The sequence below is a fragment of the Solea solea genome, chromosome 21, assembly GCF_958295425.1.
Source record: "Solea solea chromosome 21, fSolSol10.1, whole genome shotgun sequence".
NCBI classification, from domain to species: domain Eukaryota; kingdom Metazoa; phylum Chordata; class Actinopteri; order Pleuronectiformes; family Soleidae; genus Solea; species Solea solea.
Genome location: NC_081154.1, coordinates 13113698 through 13132187, shown reverse-complemented (window position 1 = coordinate 13132187; position 18490 = coordinate 13113698). Strand labels below are relative to the sequence as shown.

Below are 18490 nucleotides of genomic sequence, written 5' to 3'. Positions count from 1 at the left end.
GAGCAGAGATTGGCAGTATGAGAGGACTTCTGGCACTGGCTTATGTGACTGCCCTGCACAGCTCCTAGTCAACTTTCTAGTTGGTCTAAGGCAGCTAATCAGACCACCATGCAGGGTCCAAATGGTAACTGTTACAGAGTGAAACCAGCATCCTGTGAAAATCTGACTTGGGGATTTAGGCCCAGTAAGTAGATTAGGGTGGCAGGAGCTGGTGGAACCCGGAATGAATGAGCTGAGAGTTTTTCCCCCACCTCACTGATAATCCACAAACAGTTAGAGAGAGCAGGGGTCTGGGGTAAAGTGTGGCAAGGTCTGATGTCAGAGAGGACAAAAAAACACAGGTATATAAAGATGAGAATGCCAGTGTTAGTCACTAGAAGTTTCATATCATGCCTATTCCTACAACTGCAATCATTACGCAATCTGTGGATCAAAAGAAAAATAAATCCCCTTTGATGGAAGGAGGCCTGAAAGAGTATTTTCCACTATTTATGGACATGCACTTTTATACATTAGCAAGCATCCTATGAGTTAAACTCATTCAGCATGTGTATGTAATGCTTGAGCATGAATAAATCTGGTGTAATGAATGTGTTTAGATTCAGAATATTGCACACGCTCATTAATATCAATGTACCACTAATGATTTTTTTTTCTCATAACATGCATAGGTGAGCACTTAAAGCTTTACATTAAGATACAAAATGACATCATGTGGCAATGATTTTTGAATTTCAAACTATTTTGACTTGAATGAATATATATGTGTGGCATCCCAATTAGCCCTGCTGCTGTTCAGTGTCACGCTAAACAATTGACACCTCATATATGCTACACCTCTAATGGTGGCTTATGACGTTTGCACAGTATTGTAAATGTTTCGGGATCAAACTTACTATGTTCATGAGTGTGAGAACATAGTTCTGCACATGCTCCTTGCCGTGGAAGCGCACCACAGAGTCGTCCACTGCCAGCAAAACCTCGATGTTGTAGTCGTCTTTCTTTGTGTGCCTCCTCTTGCGCTCAGACTCAGACAGTTTATGTTCGACGAGATCCAGAGCCGCAGGGAGGTCAGCGATCCCGAAGTCTGCCACTGCAAATATGAGCAGCACATAAACAAGTCAATGAACGCACTACGGGAATGTATATTTCTTCTCTTATTTCAGCTGCATGGATAGTGGCTGTATGTCAGTGGCAAGCCTGACATAAAACAACAGTCTGAGGATGAGCAGGTGGAATCCTTTGGGGTTTCTGGCAGGGCTGCAGATATTATGACTATATTTTGTAAGGCACTCTATCTTTGGTCAGAATGTTCCCATTGGAACCATCACTCACTGGACAGGAGCCAGAGGTGAATTTCCTAACCAAACGTGACGGTGTTGTACTCCACGTGCATTCAGAACGGACTCACTGATTCAAAACAACATCCACTCACGTGATAAAGCAGTTTAGCAGTTTTAATGCATGTGCATGGACATGGTCATTGTATAGCTTTGTGTCTCACTAATTCTATTCTGGAGCACACAGTTGAAATGGTGAAAATGTAATTCTTACATGTATTATGTAAGAAACCGGAGAGGCGATAAAAAGAAAAGCTCGCAGAGAGCACATCAAAGGCAAAGCTGCGCAATAATGATGTAAAAGACACACGGTGAGATGCCAGGTGCAAAATGTTTTCAGCAGCAGTTCTTTAAGAAAATGGCAAAGACCCAAGTCATTGTTTAACAAGGATTATTACACAATGTGTGATGTCCTGCATCCTGAATAATGAAACAAACCAAATGTGCACAGCTTGATGCAGGTATGAATGGGCTCACATGTTATTATACCACGTTGACACAGTGATCATCGTCAGTCACAAAGTGTTCAATCATTAACGCGTCATAAATGTGTGACTGTCGATAGCAGAATCAATCGGCTTCGGTCATTTGGAATGCACACTTAATTTCACAGATGACATGTCAAATGTGACACTCGATACACATGATTATCTTTTCAGAGAGTGCATGCGGAACATGGATAGTGAATTATAATTGCCGGGTTCTGTAAAAGCCATTTTTAACAACTGGGATACAGTTAACAGATTCATCAATCACTGAAATTATTCCTAAAATAACTGCAAGCCTGTAACTGTAACACACCACTTGTGCTCACATAGCACAGATTAAAGCATGGATAGAGACTCTAAATTAGTGCCATGGAACATAAAATATCATCGCATTATCAGTGAAAGAACTGAGCCGCATTATGCAACACGAGAGCAGCACACAAACAAGTCGTGAAAAAGGAAAAGAAAAAAATAAGAAGATCCCCAGCTGCATGTCAGTCCCACATTATACAGCTGCGTCACTTCACACAAGAATGTAGCATGTGAAAATAAAGTTGAATATAATAGGAAGCTTGGAAAATGTGAATGAGTCACTTAATTAAACATTTCAAATTGTTGCTCAGGATCTAAGAATCAGGGAGTGAAAAGACCCAGTCATCAGTTTTACAGTCACGCACAATGGCAAAGCGAGTGAAATAATACAAAAAAAAAAAATCATCAACCAGATGCTCAAGCTATTGTAGTGGCAAGGAAGTAATCGAAAAAGAATTCATGATGGAGGTGAGTCAATGAGACTGTGATGGAAAGGTCACCCCACTTTTCCTCACTGCTTGAAAGAGGATTGTTTCAATTTACTCATATATACTATTACTCAGTGTCTTATATATGCTATTTCTATGCGACCTTGATTGCTGTTCTTTGTCCTTGGTTACAACACAGCAAATGGATGCTCAACAGAGCCTCATATAATGTGCCGTAAGTACTGCTTCACAGCATTGAGCAAAAAGCAGCACTACTAAATTTAAGATTCAAGCCTCTGCTTATAATTATACACATAAATTAAAAAAGAAAATGCACTATAACATATGCACTTACTCACACACAGTCAAAACACACACACACACACAAACCCGCACGATGCTTTTTGTTTCCACTGACGTCACCCACAGTCTTTGCCTACCTTCATTATGGAGGTCCTCCCTCCGCTGGCCTGTCTCCCGCTTAATGGCTGACCTGCGGTAAACCACATGGACCCGCCCCTTCACTTCCACGTCCTGCTGGCCCTTCTCGAGGGGCTCGATGAAAAACTCCCCATTATCAGTCCGGATCAGACCTGCCTGGAAAAAAAGGGCTCCAAATTAGTGCGGCCCTCCTCCTTCAAAGGACAGTAATTCCACTGGAGCCAGTAATTATAGCGTGCCTGATCAATTAGAGGATTTAGTGAGGGCCTGGATATGGGAAATGACGCAGGTAGACACAATTTGGGGCCCTACAAGCCATTCACCAAGATTTACTGAGTGTCACCATGATTTCACCCTGAACGAGATGATGAGTTACAATGTCTAAATCAGCCGCAAGTTTTCATCTGCTTTATGTGTTTTTGATTTATTGAAAGAAAACCTTTTCTTGGTTAACCTTCGAAGCCCTGATTTAAGTCTGGGATGTTCAATAAGAAAACTAATTAGCAGACACTGCTCAGACTCATCTTCAGCTTCCCACAGAGAGCAACTGTGTGGTGTAGTCCACGTGACACCCACAATAAAAGGGCCAGGATTTCTGTATAACCACTTAAATATGCATATGGAGGCATATCAAACCCATTATGAAAGAGCTTAGACTCAGGCAATTTGTTATTGCTAGTAAAAGGGGGGATGTTGGTCATTTTCATTAGAACACAAAGTAAATAACACAAAATACAATTAAATTCATCACATCCACTCTGTTTTTGTAGGTACTGTATTTACCACGTTTAGTGTGTGCATCTTTTTTTTAGCGCTGCACACTAATGCCTCACAGTTAAAAGCATAGAACCAAGGTGAAAAGAAGTGGAAGCAAGCAACACTTGTTTTCACAGTGCTTTTCACAGCCTCACTCCAAATACTGCTGCCACCACAAGATGGAATGATATAATATTTATTAATTATTTCCACAGTAAAATGAAAATAAATAAAACCACAGAGCCTAAAATGTAGCAAATACTGACATTAGGCCTACATTAAACCATGGAAATGCATTTCAAATACTGGGCTAAAACAACAAAACTTTTTGCGCAATAACCTTAACCAGCTTTTGACCCACCAAGACGTTAACTAGCGTTAGCTTATAATAGCAACCAACTGCCTTCCTGTCTTACCTTCCTTTGTGGAATTTAAGAGTCGAGTCTGAAGTCAGGAGTTTCAAGTCTAGTCAAGTCGAGTCTTTTACCAACATTAGTAACGTCAGCAAGACTCATATCCTCAAATGTGCGACTTATGTCAGTCTCGAGTCAAGTCACGTGACTCAAGTCCCCCACCTCTGCATGTTAGCATTAGCTTGCTTGCAACTGCTAAAAGAACCCTGTTTGAACAGAAGTCTATGGGGAAATGAACCCACCACTGGCTTCAGGTCTTCTTCAACAGCATTATCATTTAGTAAATTATGTTCCCATTCAGCCCCTCTACCCTGATGTGGAGGATAAAGCGATAGACGATGCATGGATGGATGTTCCCATGCAGAGGAAAATAGTCAATAAAATACTGCACTATGAATTAACACCAGTAGACTGACAGCTGGTGTCATCTTATAGACGTCTGGTTGCAGGTCAAGTATGAGAACTTACAGATTAAAAACACCAACGTCATAACCATTTGCAACACCCTCTTTCCACTAGCCATGTAAAGATTTAAGTGTATAAGCTTCTGAGTTACATAATTGAATATGGAAGTGAAAGTGCTGTTTGAATGACCAGCACTGTCAAAGGCTGACTGAATACAACATAACATGCTGTGGTAATGTGTTAGCCTTTAGCTTGTATGTGATTAACCTTTGAAGAAAGCTTTTTTAATCATCCATAATGCTACTGAGTAAGTCTCCCTCTTATTATATGGGAGGATAGAAAGCATTAGCGCTCACATCAGGAAAGAGGGAGCACCGTTGAAAGTCATGCAGTAGGACATAAACTCAGACACACAAAAAGCCACATATTTCTAATATTATATAATCTATAATAATTTGTATGGTATTCAAATATAGTTACAGGAAATAAAGGTAGAAAAATAATTACAACCATCATTGTGCTTTTGTGACACCATCACACCAAGAAGCGATGGGGTGGTGGTAATTGACATGAATGTAATGGGAAAAACACCACCCATTAAAAGCAAGATAAAATAAAAGCACACACATTTCTTGTGTTTCTTGCAGTCTTGTTTCTCGAGAAATTCGTTTTGACACAGCACATAAAGACATGTTTTTATATCCTGAGAAAGAAGACACATATTCAAATCTGTGTGTGTATTTATGAAAATGAAAAGAAACATAAAAACAGCTCAGAAGACAATCTTGTGGCTAAAAAAAACACAATCCCCAGGGTGCTGTCGTTAGGGGTCAGGAAAAAAAGCTTATCACAATATTTTTTATATTTTACATTTGATTATTCATTATAAATCAAATCAATAATTCCGTCAAGCCTGCTGGTCTGCACTCACAACACCAGAGCCGTGAACTATGTGGTGGATATATGACAGTAAGAATCTGTCCAGCCCCTGACCAGGAAATGCCAAGAAATACATGCGAGAATACTTCCTCTATAGTCTCTTATTTCAGCAGTGGGTGGAAAGTGAAGCAGGGTCTGTGAGGGTAGAGAGCTGCAGCATCTGGAAAGGCCTACCAAATGTTAACAGATGTACACTGCACCATAAAGTCTGGCCTCGGAAAGAACACTGGGAAGGAGACACAAAGTGATTGGATTTTCAAAGGCTGAATTCTTTCTAAATAATGGGTGCTAAATCAGCTATATTTATACAGGCATTGATGTAGCTTTGATTTGGAGCTACATTAATTAACTGGTTGATCAGATTCTGGAAATCATTTGAGGATTAGCTTCATTTTTATGTTTCATATTGTTAGAAATTTTATAATTTTAGGTTAATTCCATATCATCCTTATAATTTGTAACATTATTGGTAGAGGTTGAATGATATGCGTGTTTTTTTTTAATGGCCAGTGCTGATCTCAAGTAATCAGGGTAGCTGTAGCCGATAAAATGATGATCAATACAGCGAACGGCAAAACAAAAAAATTTAAAATCAATATTTATTGCACATAGGGGCATTTATCAAGTTTATGATAAATGTCTAAACTGACATAAATGTGCAAAATAGGATGATTCATTTAATAATAATTGGGTAAAAAAGGGGGTATTTTCAGTCCTGCATAATGTCTGCAGAGCCTGCTGTTGGCACCAATCACGAGACTGTGTGTAGCCTGAGAGGTAAAACCCATGGAACAATAAGTTATCAAGGTTATTAACAGTGAAATTTGATGAGCATATTTTTAGCAATGTTAGTGATGTGGTTCCAGAGAGCATAATGTCAGTGTAAATCACCCTGTAAATCACAAAATGGTTTATTACGAGATTTTGAACGGACATTTTTAATAGCCTCAGTGTGAACTGTGTCATATGTATTGATCCCTTAACATTTATATTAGAGCCCAGTTGGTCAAAGTCATAATTAATTTGTACTTGTAGCAATGAATGCCATTCTTATGCCTCTCATGTACTTTCTACATGGTGCTTACGATCAAATGTTGCACTGCTAATGTATTATACCTGTTTGATATGAAGTTCCTAGTTGCTACATGGTCAAGTATGACAGCAGGGGTGCTGCAACCATTGACTGCACTTAAAAATGGACATAGGTCTGGTTGCAAAATGAACTCCCATTGAGCTTTGACAGGCACCGTGTCAGTATTTGAAAAAAGAAGTTCAGAGGTGTCACCTACCAACCAGGCTCCTATTCATGCACACCAGCTTTCAATCACACAGATGCCATTTATGTGCCATGGTTTATCATTTATTTCCCTTTAAATTGGATCATTCTTAACAATATTTTATTGTAGAAGACCAAACTATCAATTAAGAAGTAGGCTAATTTTTCCATAGATTTACATTCAAAGTGATTTCAGTTAGTAACCAGTGAAGTTGCTCCCTGGTGGCTAACTACTACTGCATCCTAATTCTTGGCTTTACTTTATAAACCAGAAGGCTATGTCCACTTCTTAGGGCGCATTCACACCAGGATAATCTCGGTTAGATTGGGTGGGGAATGCCGAAAAATGTCACACCTTCATTTGGTTTGGTTCACTTTCACACTGCACCTTTGTAAGCAGACCAAACCACCTGGTCACACAGTTAAAACAGCTGCTCGTTTGGGGAGGTATGACCCGAAACGAGCACTGACCAGGAAGAAAAAAAACAAGAGGAAGTTGAAAATCTGGCTCATCGATTGGCCACAACCAAAAATGGAAATTCATCTCCTTCAGCTAGCTTGTTCACCACAAAAACACACACTGGAACATCACCAGATTTATGCAGTCTTGGGGTTTCTGTTTTCACTTCACCTAACAGTATGAGCAGCAGGCTTCGTAGCAAGCTCACTTCCTCTATTTGGTTCACTGGATGGTCCGTTTGCATTTCCCACTATAAGTGAACCGCACCAGGGTTCACTTGCAAGCGAACCCAGACCCACGTTTTCAGGCAGAATTCGGCTGAGCTTTTACACCTGCCCAAACAAAGCGGCCTATCCAACGAAACTCTCTGATGTGAGTGCGCCCTTATATATGCAACAGATTAGGTAAAGCAGGCCCTTGCGGCCATGAGCTCAGGAAGTGGCAGACAAAAGTAGCTCATCACATTATTCTACAGCATTGACAATTTTTAGAACACACTTCTATGACCAGTGATGTAGAGGAGACCCTCATTGTCATCACAGCAACATTGTGTATGTCACAGCTTCAACGGTTCTATTTAGCATCAATGCATGAATCACAGACTGGACCTCAATGTTGTTTTATAATTTTGAGGTCAAGAGAGGTCCGATGATGTGGTGATCACTGGGTTGCTCCGTGGGATGTGAGTGTGCATACAAGTGGTTTATTAGAAGCAAGGCAACACAAGGCAACAAATAAATACACTAATATAGCTTACTCGACAAAAGCAACTTTAAAGGTGGATATTCATTGTATGGTAGATCAGGGACCCTAGATGTTGGAGTCTGTCATATGCAGCAAAAGCACAGGAGGCAAGGAACAAATGAAGTGAGAGCTGCAAGGTGGACTTGCCTTGTTGTTGCCATATACTCTATGTGGTGCATAAATATGTTTTACATAAAATAAGGACAAGGAGACTTTGGTGAGAAAATCAATGAGAAAATATAAGTGTGATGCAACCTGCAAGGAAATCAAAGTAAAGCTGTTATTCCAGGATCTTAACCTGTAATTTGTGGCAGCTCGTTAAGAAACGTATAATTTCAGTCCTGTGCGTGCTGCATGAGACTGTCAACCGCTGAAATCAAGGTACACACTCTTTCGCAAGTTAAATTTAGCAACAAGATCTGATATGAAACTTGTGATGCATCTAGGCGAACGACGTAGCATCTCACACACCAGTGACGCAAGATAGAAAGCTTTTGTGGTACATCCTCGAAGATCAATAAGCTCGAGAGAAAGTCATGGCTTAGCGGACTTACAGGTTTGTAATAATGCTGCGAGACAGGTAGTAGGGACAGTGAATTAATACTTGATTCCTTTTCATCAACTGTCACATCTCAGTGCGCTGGACCACAAAGGGCATGCATAGCCGGGGGTCAAATAAAGATTATGAAGAGAAAATTGGGCTCTCATATGTGTCAGACTGAAATCAAAGAGCATTAATAATAATAATGATGATGTAGCCGTGAATAAAGCAGATTCAGTTTGATGCAATTAGATTTGATCCAGTACATTCCTTTGTTTAATTTAGACACAAATGAGAATAAAGCCAAATCTGAAATGAGAGAATTACTGCTGACCTCCAATAGATATTTGATTTGATTTTTCCCATTTTATGACACATGAAATGACACATAGGGACCACACAGTTAGTGTAGTGGATAGCACTCTTGCCTTTGCAGCAAGAAGACCTGGGTTCGAGTGTGCATGTTCTCATGCGTGTGCATGGGTTTTCTCCAGGTTCTCCGGCTTTCTCCCACAGTCCAAAAACATGCAATATGGGGATTAGGTAAATTGGACACTCTAAATCGAGCATAGGTGTGAGAGTGAGCATGAATGGTTGAATGGTTGTTTGTCTCTATATGTGGCCCTGCGATGGACTGGCCAACTGTCGCCCTATGTCAGCTGAGATTGGCACAACACCCCCCCCCCCCCCCCCCCCCCAGCCACCGTGTTGTCTACTACTCAGCGATTCCTTATAGTAGTTTCAGTAATTATTGCAGCTGGCAGCAAGGTTGTAGAGAACTGAAATAAAAGAGACCCACAGAAATAACTTAGTGGTAGCAAGAGTAATAGGGAGAGAAGCTGGAGTAGTAGACATAGTGGATGTGCCAATGTGATATTACTGTCGTATAGAATTGTGGTATGCACAGTGTGAGTCTGTGACTGAGACAGACATACCATAGCTGCTGCATACAGTGACACGACATATCACATTATTGGTACATGAGTCAGGCTTCTAGTGATGGAGCTCTTAATTTAGTGACTTTAAATCCGTGCCAGTGGAGTACTGGAACACCAGAGGCCACTGGACTGGGACCAGCCCTGTACAGAATCCTTGCAAACATTCATGAATAGAACAATTTGACAAAGTATTTTCCATCTCCAATGGATGGAAAACTGCACCCCACACCCCATCCAGCCACAGAAAAAACAGTAGGTTGACTGACTCCTGACTGTTGCTAGGTGGCTCTGTCTCTATTTAACCGATGGGACACAGAAATAGCACTCTTCAGACTGCAGTTATCTGGCACCCTTGTTTCCATCACACATGTAATTCAATCAGCCCCTCATCGGTGCTAATTCCCAACACATGAGCAGCTCCGGTATGATTAGAGCCATCACTTGTTTCACCACAACAATAGGTCATGTTTGTGCGTAGTGCACAGCTGTTGCCATCTAGCAGGAAATGAAGTGGTCATAAGAGGAGGGTTATTGCACAAGCTGACAAGTAGGTCAATGAAACGTTAATGATATTAAACTGAAACTGAAAGTGCAGTTCTGGCTTAGAACACTGCGCCATTTGTGCATTCCCTTCCTAAGCAGGCTGACATTCTGTTGCTGCTATGAAGACTGATGTGCCTGAAAAAGATATCACATTCATCTGCAGCTCCACTGTAAACATCAGATCTGGTATGCACTTGGAATGCCATAAATCTTCGTGGCACATGCCAGGAGACTGGGTTAATGTAATTTACTAACGATGATGTCATGCCTTTGCTTTTTGGGAATCTTTTCTTGAGGCGCAGAGCGTCTGGAGAGGACATACTGACATGGATGGCAATGAGAATTCTGCCAAAATCTGACAAAATGCTCCTACTTTCCACACAATCAAGACGCGTTATGCAAATAATCCAGCACGAGCACTAGCAAATCACGTGTGATGTATGCAGACTATACAATGAAGACACCTATTGCATCACAGACACCTACAGGTTAGTCTAGATCAGTGGTTCTCGGACATTTTGCACCACCTGATAAAATATTGATCCCTCAAAGCAACACCGTTCAAATACAGTGGTGTAAATAGGCCGAGCAAAGGCAGCTACAGACTTTTCAGAGATTTATTCCCAATAAGATAGTTTGCTCTCTCATTATCCTCCTCTTCCTCACATATACTTCAGACACTGGTGTAGTGAAATTAGATCCCTTAGCTCCGCTCCGATCACATACCCTGGTATATACACAGTAGAACAGAATTTCTGATTTTCCTCCAAGTACCAACGGAGGGACCTTGCGTACCACTGGTGGTACACGTACCACAGATTAGATAAGATGTAGCAGCAAGTACTATCGGGAAAGGGCTGCAACTAATGCTAATTTGCATAACTTTTCAATGTGTCGATTATTTTCTTGATTGAACTGTTCTTAGTTTGGTCCTTAAAATGCAAAAATGCAAACCTCCACATGACGTCTTCTCAAAGCATTTTGTTATGTCCACAAACCAAAGATATACCGTTTACTGTCATGGAGGAGCAAAGAAACCAGGAAATATTGACATTTAAGAGGCTGAAATCCTTAAATTTGAATTGAATTGAATTGAATTGAATTGAATTGAAAAAGAAAAACAAAGAAAAACAATTAAGTAGATTATAAAAATAGTTGTCGATTCATTCAATAAATTCATTGCAACCCGATAGCAACAGGCTGCAGCAGCACACACACGTGCGATGGACGTCCTAAATGTAATACCTCTCTCACAGTACAACAAAGAACCACTGTATGAGCCACGACCGCAGAAATAGCCACGATTGTTCATGTTGGACATCTTTGGTCTGGGAAAGCCCAAAATCATATGATCATGTATAGCGGGCATTATGAGATGAATGCAGGTCTGTTCTACATGGACTACACAAGTCATGGAAATGATGAAGGTAAAAATAAACCGCCCCTACTATAACTTATATAACTTTATCTTTGACACACAGACAATATGTTGCAACAAGATCTGCATAATGCTGTCCCTAATTAATCAAACATAAATTTCCAAATGGGGTGCAGTGCGTCACAGAAATATGGCCCACATATGACTATCTTCGCAAGTGATTCACTTTCTTCTTCCTTTCAGATGTAGTCCTTTCATCAGAGATCGTCTCCTCCATTTTTCTTCCACATCAAAAAGACACTATATAAATAAATAATTTGCATGCACGCCGTTCACACATCTCCGCGTGCTCCTTAAAACAACCCTGCAGGCACTTACGGGCCTGTATTGATGTTGGCTTTGATGTAAAGAAAGGCACAAATGATTTTCTTTAGAATCTTTAAAGGATGAGTTCACCCTAATCACAAAAACAACAGAAACAACATCTTTGCGTTTTTTTGGCACCAAGTGGATGTGCTCATACAGATAGTTGTGTCTGTGCCTGCTGCTAGCTGTTATACAGACAAAGAAATTCTGTAAGATATCAATAAAAATACAATTTAGGGAAGTTTTTTGGTTTGAAAGGAATACCCTCAATGTGCTCTCAAACTTCCAATTGCCTATTTCATTATTAAACATTAAACAGGCACCATGTGGTGTGAAAATACCCAGGAAGGTCAGTCAGTAAGAATATGGAATACACCCAAGCATTTCTGTACAAACTGTCAGAGTTGAATGGTCTGCTTCTGGGCAACCAGCATGCCAAATTAGCATGAAAAACAAAACAAGAGTATTCTTCTCTGTTCCTGTTAATTTACCTTCAACGGGGGTGGTTTATTGTGCCAAGGTTCATTTGTTGCCCGCTCTCAGCAAGGCCATTTAGTCAATACTGATACTGTTTCCATTATTTCACAGCAAAGTGGAGCAGTGAACAAGGCCAACTCACCAAACCCAACACAACTTCGCTGTTCGCTGGACAGAAACACAACACACACTGTATGCCCCCGCATTTCTAAGCATTTCAGGTCATGCAGCTGGCCCCAGATAAGACAACACTAAGGATTTTTGAAAGATACCATGGTCATGTCATTTCAACGTTACCACAACTACCAGTTTTTCACTTCCATCCATATGTTCCTTATCAACCGTCTAAACCGTTTATCCTCCGAAGCACATTCAAGTCATTATTTTGGCTCGGAACTTTGGCTTAGCAGCACTTAAATGTCCTAAAACTAAACAAATATAGCTGCTTCACACCAAAGTCTGCAATTTATAGTGAATAAACTTCACTCAGTAGCCAGTGTTTAGTGTCTAATACACCTGCAAAGTAAGTAAGAATGATGAATAATGAGTTAGATGTTTACTGTGAAAGTACTTTTACATGAACAATGCTGCCATCACACATTTGCCAAATTTAAAAAAAGATATAGCCTCACCATTTAGTCATGGAGACTAAATAGTTAAATGATCGCACGCCATTTAAATGTGCCTTCATGTGATTGAAAACATAGCAGGACTAATTGTAAACTCTGCGAAGTATTTAAAACAAAACTTGGAAAAACAAAAGAGAGAGAGAGCAGAACAGCTGGCAAACATCTGTCAGCGTTAAATAATATCTGTTGGCTTTACCGCTCTGTTGATATAGTTTCTGACCCACGTTATCATCATTTCTAAAATATTTGCTTGTTACAAACAAAAGTCTATTAAAAAAACCTCACATTATGTGTGTGGGTGAACATTGCTGCATAAGGCATCACTTTTGGTCTTGCATCACTGAAGTCGTAAATGGACACACAGGACTTCTAAAAACCACATTAGTCCTCTGGGAAATTTGGGTTTCATATATTTTAGGGGCAGATTCATATTTTCTACATCTTCTGATTCCCCGGAGTTTCACTTGACGTACATGTTGTCATCCGCCCATGTCAACAACAGCTGTAGTAGGGCTGCACAATTAATCGCAACTGCAAGTATGTCCAAGTCCGATACTCACAATTAAAGAAACTTATTTAACTACAGGTACGATTCGCAATAAAACAGCATTATGGCAAATTTCCGCAGTGCTGCCCATAAACATGTCAAATCATCATGATTTGCAGGGGGCCCAGTTGGTGGCATGCTCTTGTTTTGGGTGAAGAAGTGGATGATTGACATTGATTGTGAGATATTAGGCGAGGACGCCTGCTGGTCACCTCACCTGTAAAACTCATCGCTCAAAGAATACGAGGTCTTACACAGGTGGGGGCGAGAAAGAGATACTGAAGTGGAGGGGACCCTTGACTAGATTCGAAAACCACAGCAACGTGCATGCAAGCAGAAAAGTGTAAAACACATCCTCGCTAGAATGATAATAATGATGTAACTACATATTTCTCTGTGATGTTTTATCATAACCGTATGTGTCTAGACAAAAACACAAAGAAAAGAGGGCGATGAAATCATTCATGTCTGAAAGCCCATTATAAAAAAAGTGTCAGTCCGTGTGACAGTCTGTTTTGCAGTGTGTGTCATTCGTAGGCTTCCATAATCGGTGGTCACCTCATCCTTATCCCTCACTGTATTTCTGTCACAGCAGCAGCTCACACAGTTGCTCAGTGGAGGATCAAGGTAAAACCGCCCCTTTGCCAACCTGCCACTTCAAATGTCACCAGCATGTCAGAAAATTCACTCTAATTTACTGACTGCAAACATCCATTAGTGGCTCAGCTCACCCCCCCCCCCCCCCCTCCATTGCTCTGCTCACTCAGTGCGAGGCAGCGTTAAATGAAGTGATGACAACAAGCGACTGTGACTTGCAGAATGATGAATAGATGAATAGAACTTTTGAATCAAATACCACACTAAAAGATTAAAAGCAAAAATGTATCTTCTTAACAGCTTAATCACTTGAATTCAAGTCACTTTCATTGGATTTTCAAAGTGTGAGTGTATGAAGTATTGACACAATTATCGACAGTGCAGGAGAACACCGCTGTTTGCATGAATCAGCCTGGGACCTGGACCCTCGCTCTAACTGACAATGTAAATGCCAGAGGAAAAAAAAAAATGGATTTCAGCCACTTAACTTAAGGTTAACCAAATAGAAGTGCCAACTGCTTGAGTCTACAATGCCTTGAGAATGTGTTTGCTGCTTCAGTTAGATGCCATTGACACAGGAGTTGCCACTTCACAGCTGCCTCCAAAGGTGATTTCAAACGTGTTTTCTTGTGACTTGGGGTTTGCCCAAGTGATAGAAATGTACCAAAGGAGGCAGTGGTAGCCCGACGGCTCCTAAAAACACTGATTTTGTCAATGGAATTTGGTTCAGGAGAGTGAGCATCAGTTACAAACACCAGTTTCCAGCAGCGAAAGACTTTCTAACAATGAGGTAAAACAGGAAGTATATTCTTATGATGTCATAGACTTAAGCAGGTGCAGATTCTATTAGGCAAGCCTTTTGTTTAGAGGCTAAAATGTGTTTTTCCTTCTTAGTGTCTTGGTCCCAAAACCGTTTACGGAAATGAAGGTGGATTTAATCTATCAAAAAAACAGGTTTTATATATTATAAGTTGCTGTCAGTCAGAAGCCAGTAAAAAAACATGAAATTACACAGATTTGCTTATGAGAATGTATTTTGCTGTCAGTAACCTTGCAAGCGTGTGCGTTGTCTTAGTATTTATCTCTCGAACCCACTCCATTCTGCCTGCTTATTGGTCAGGACGTGCACATTTGAGCCGACAAGTGGACAGCAAAGGAATTACACTACACTTCTATTTTTTTTTTTACCTGACACAAGCCTCCACGTAAACTGAGCCATCACTCAAACAGTCGCAAGGTTTATAGTTTGATATGCAAAATTGGATTTAAGATGGAGAATTGTTACATGGATGTGATATTATTAACCCCAAGTGCCCCACATTCTGTCTGAGACAGTCCTCCAGCTACATCTCTTTCCACTGGGATAATGTTTCAGTGCATGGATGACTTACCAGTCCGTCGCAGTTGCTGATAGCCACGGAGGCCTCCGGCATGTCGCTCACATCCCCAGTGAAAACACAGTTCCCGTGGATATGTTCCTTGGCCTTTTCCTCAAAGTTCTCCTGCCATTCCACAAAAGCCCCTGGGGCCACGAGCCTCCTGTTGGCCCTCAGGCGGAGGTGCAGCTCTTTCCCAAATACAGTGACATTAAAAAACAAGTGCTGAGCTGAGGAGGAGGTGACTGAGGGCATTTCGGGGGCACCGCGGGCCACCCTTCTTTTGCTCCCTGTGGCGGCGGCGGCGGCGGCAGGAGCATCATCACCATCTTTACTTCCAGCAGAAACCACGTGAGAAATGTACCGGCCGTGTGAGTCTGTGCTGAATGGCACGATAAGACCATATTCATTTAACTTTCCAGAGAGTTTTTCTGATGGGACAGACAGTGTCAAGTGAGAATCACATTCACAGACCGACGGCAAGCAAGGAGCAAACTGTGTGGTGAAAACTCGATTATGAAAAACGTACAAAAGCGGTTTAGATGACTTTTCTATCTTTAGGATAAAATAAAGTGCACATCCCATCATATACATGCATATCAGTGTATTGTATTCCATTGATCCAGAACAGCAAGTTTTGTTAAATCAATAAAAGTATAGGTCATCATATATATAATGAAATCAATATGTGGTGATATACAGTACATATGCATGCATGGACATTGTTATTTATGATATATATACACACACACACACACACACACACATTGTGTATGTCTATAAAGTACAAAAAGCAGAAAATGACTTACCTTGTTTTTCTGCAGCCAAAATATGCTCCAAAAATAGTTGACTGAGTGAAAAGCACATGAATAAATATATACAATCCATAGCGAGGGCTGCAGTGTGAGAGCAGCTGCCACTTCAGCTGCTCACTTTTTCTCTCTGTTGTAAACTTTGAACAGTCCTTTCTCCTGAGAATGGGGGGGGGGGGGGGAGAGAAACGCACAAATGCAGGAGGAAAGTCCTCAGAGTTGAGCTGCAGCGAGGCAACCGGGCATTTCTCCGCCAAACTGACGGATATTCACAAGTTGTTTCCAATCTTTTGGCCTGTGCTCAACTACATAGACCAAGACTGGCCCATCCATTTAGGGAGCAGAGTGTGGAGGGGGGGGGGTGGTATCTATCTGGGTGCTGATGACGACAACTCCCCGGTGCAAAAACCGGGACGGTTTGAAGAGGTAGTCCAATTTTCCTCTTCTCCTTCTTTTCCCTACTCTGATAACTTCTCCAAAAAAAAAAAAAAGTGAGGACAGCGAGTTAACGCACGCCCACACCGAGGAACAAAGTCGAGAGGGTTAAGACACAGCGCGCAAAGACAAAGTATCCCGGTGGTGAAACATCTGCCGTCCAGTCCTGCACCATTACGCACCAGTGGTTGTGCTGCGGGACTCACAACTGCTCAACTTAAAGCCGCTACCAGCCAACAGTGGGAGCGCCTGCTCTCCACGAGACAACCTCACATTAAGCCAAGTTTCTTTTTTTTTTTCCAACTCCAAAAAAGAAACTGGACTCTCTGTAATACCATTCTCTCCACCTCCACCAACTAATATCCTGCCTGTTTGAATTGAAAAGCAGCCAGACGCCAAGCAGTGACTTTCAGATGTTTAGATTAAGCCACGAACATGACAGAGATCAGACATAAATCACAGCAGGCAGCAGTGAAAAGCATTGTATGAGTGCATGTTTACGCTAAAGTGAGGTTTTGACTTGTTGGTTTATTCCCAATTCTTATTGTTGTGAAGCCAAGTTTAAAACAGAATAGTAGAGAAACCTCATCCTGAAAAGAAATACTTATAAAATAAAGGATTAAAACTGCATTATTTTTAAGTTTAAATAAAAACAAATGTGTGTTTCATTCAAACCATTGTCAAATTAGTTCATACAATGCTTCGAAATATATGGCGGTGTTTAGATTTTGTGTTGCCAGGCTACAATTCCCAACTGCACACAGGAAGTGATTCAGTTTATGTCAAGACAGATGTAGGCAACAGCAACGTTACGTGAGTACAGTGGCAAACAGGTTGGAGGATGACTGAAAAAACAAAGAAGCACAAACGAAAAGTTTCAGAAGTTAATTCTACTGCTGTTTGAAAATAAATAAATGTCACACACACGCTCCCACAGTCAGGTCTGATAGTCTTGCTTGACACAGCCACTTTATTAGAACGTAGCATCGAACTAAATGTTACATTGTTTCTTTTCACAGTCACCAAACAGAGGCGGACGCATAACATCAACAACAACAACAACAACAACAAATCACCAAAAGTTACACACTGCAACTTTAAAGTTCACATTTTGTCTAATGTATTGTATCCTAAAATAATGCTCACATACTCTACTGAAGTGGTGAGTGTGCACAGGAGAACCACTTCTACTGGCCAACAACCGCTTCATTAGAAGTTCCTTTAAAGTTCCAGAGTGAAACATATAGTATGCTTTATTGGGGTAAATTGAATGTAGTAACAGTAGATATTTCTTATGTGTATAAATTCACTTTAAAATAAAAATGATGCCATTTTTGTAGCCATATTCTTAAAGTCTTGCTGTATGGCAGTCATCATCTGGCACTGCCATGTTTCTACAGCAGCCCAAATGGATAAAGACATATCCACATATGTTTTAGTTGTGTTTTCCCACAATGCCCTGCGTCGTAGTCCACTTCCTGCATTTGGTTCACTTGAAGCGAACCGAGACCTATGTTTTTAGGCGGACCAGAGTTCGGTTGTGCATTCACACCTCCCCAGACGAACCGGACTTTCCATGCAAAGGAACTAGGATTTGATTTAGAAGGGCTGGTGTGAATGCACCCTAAGAGAGGGGTGAGTGGAGAGCTCAGTTAATTGCAATCTGCATTCTCACCATCAGATGTCACTAATTCTTTCACACTGACCTTTCAATATAGAGCAAAATATAGTTCATTAAAAAGGAAAGGTGAAACCTACAAAGGATGAAACTTCAACAGATACGTGTTGAAATTGGTTTTAGTGAAACTATACAATATTTCAAGAGTGTGGATATAAGCAAGTAAACCTG

At 40.8% G+C, this 18490-nt stretch overlaps 1 protein-coding gene across 2 annotated transcripts in view; it reads right to left on the bottom strand.

Annotated features, from left to right (window-relative positions):
* The window catches only part of LOC131448780 (A disintegrin and metalloproteinase with thrombospondin motifs 3), a 39275-nt gene extending 22436 nt beyond the window's left edge, over positions 1-16839 (bottom strand). For both annotated transcript variants that reach the window (XM_058621523.1, XM_058621524.1), the window contains exons 1-4: positions 16204-16839; positions 15410-15825; positions 3009-3165; positions 897-1093 (exon numbers count right to left, since the gene is read on the bottom strand). In XM_058621523.1, coding sequence (XP_058477506.1) covers positions 897-1093; positions 3009-3165; positions 15410-15825; positions 16204-16282 — 849 coding nt within the window. In that variant the 5' untranslated portion in view covers positions 16283-16839. The remainder of the gene's footprint in view (positions 1-896; positions 1094-3008; positions 3166-15409; positions 15826-16203) is intronic.
* Between the last annotated feature and the right edge of the window lie 1651 nt (positions 16840-18490).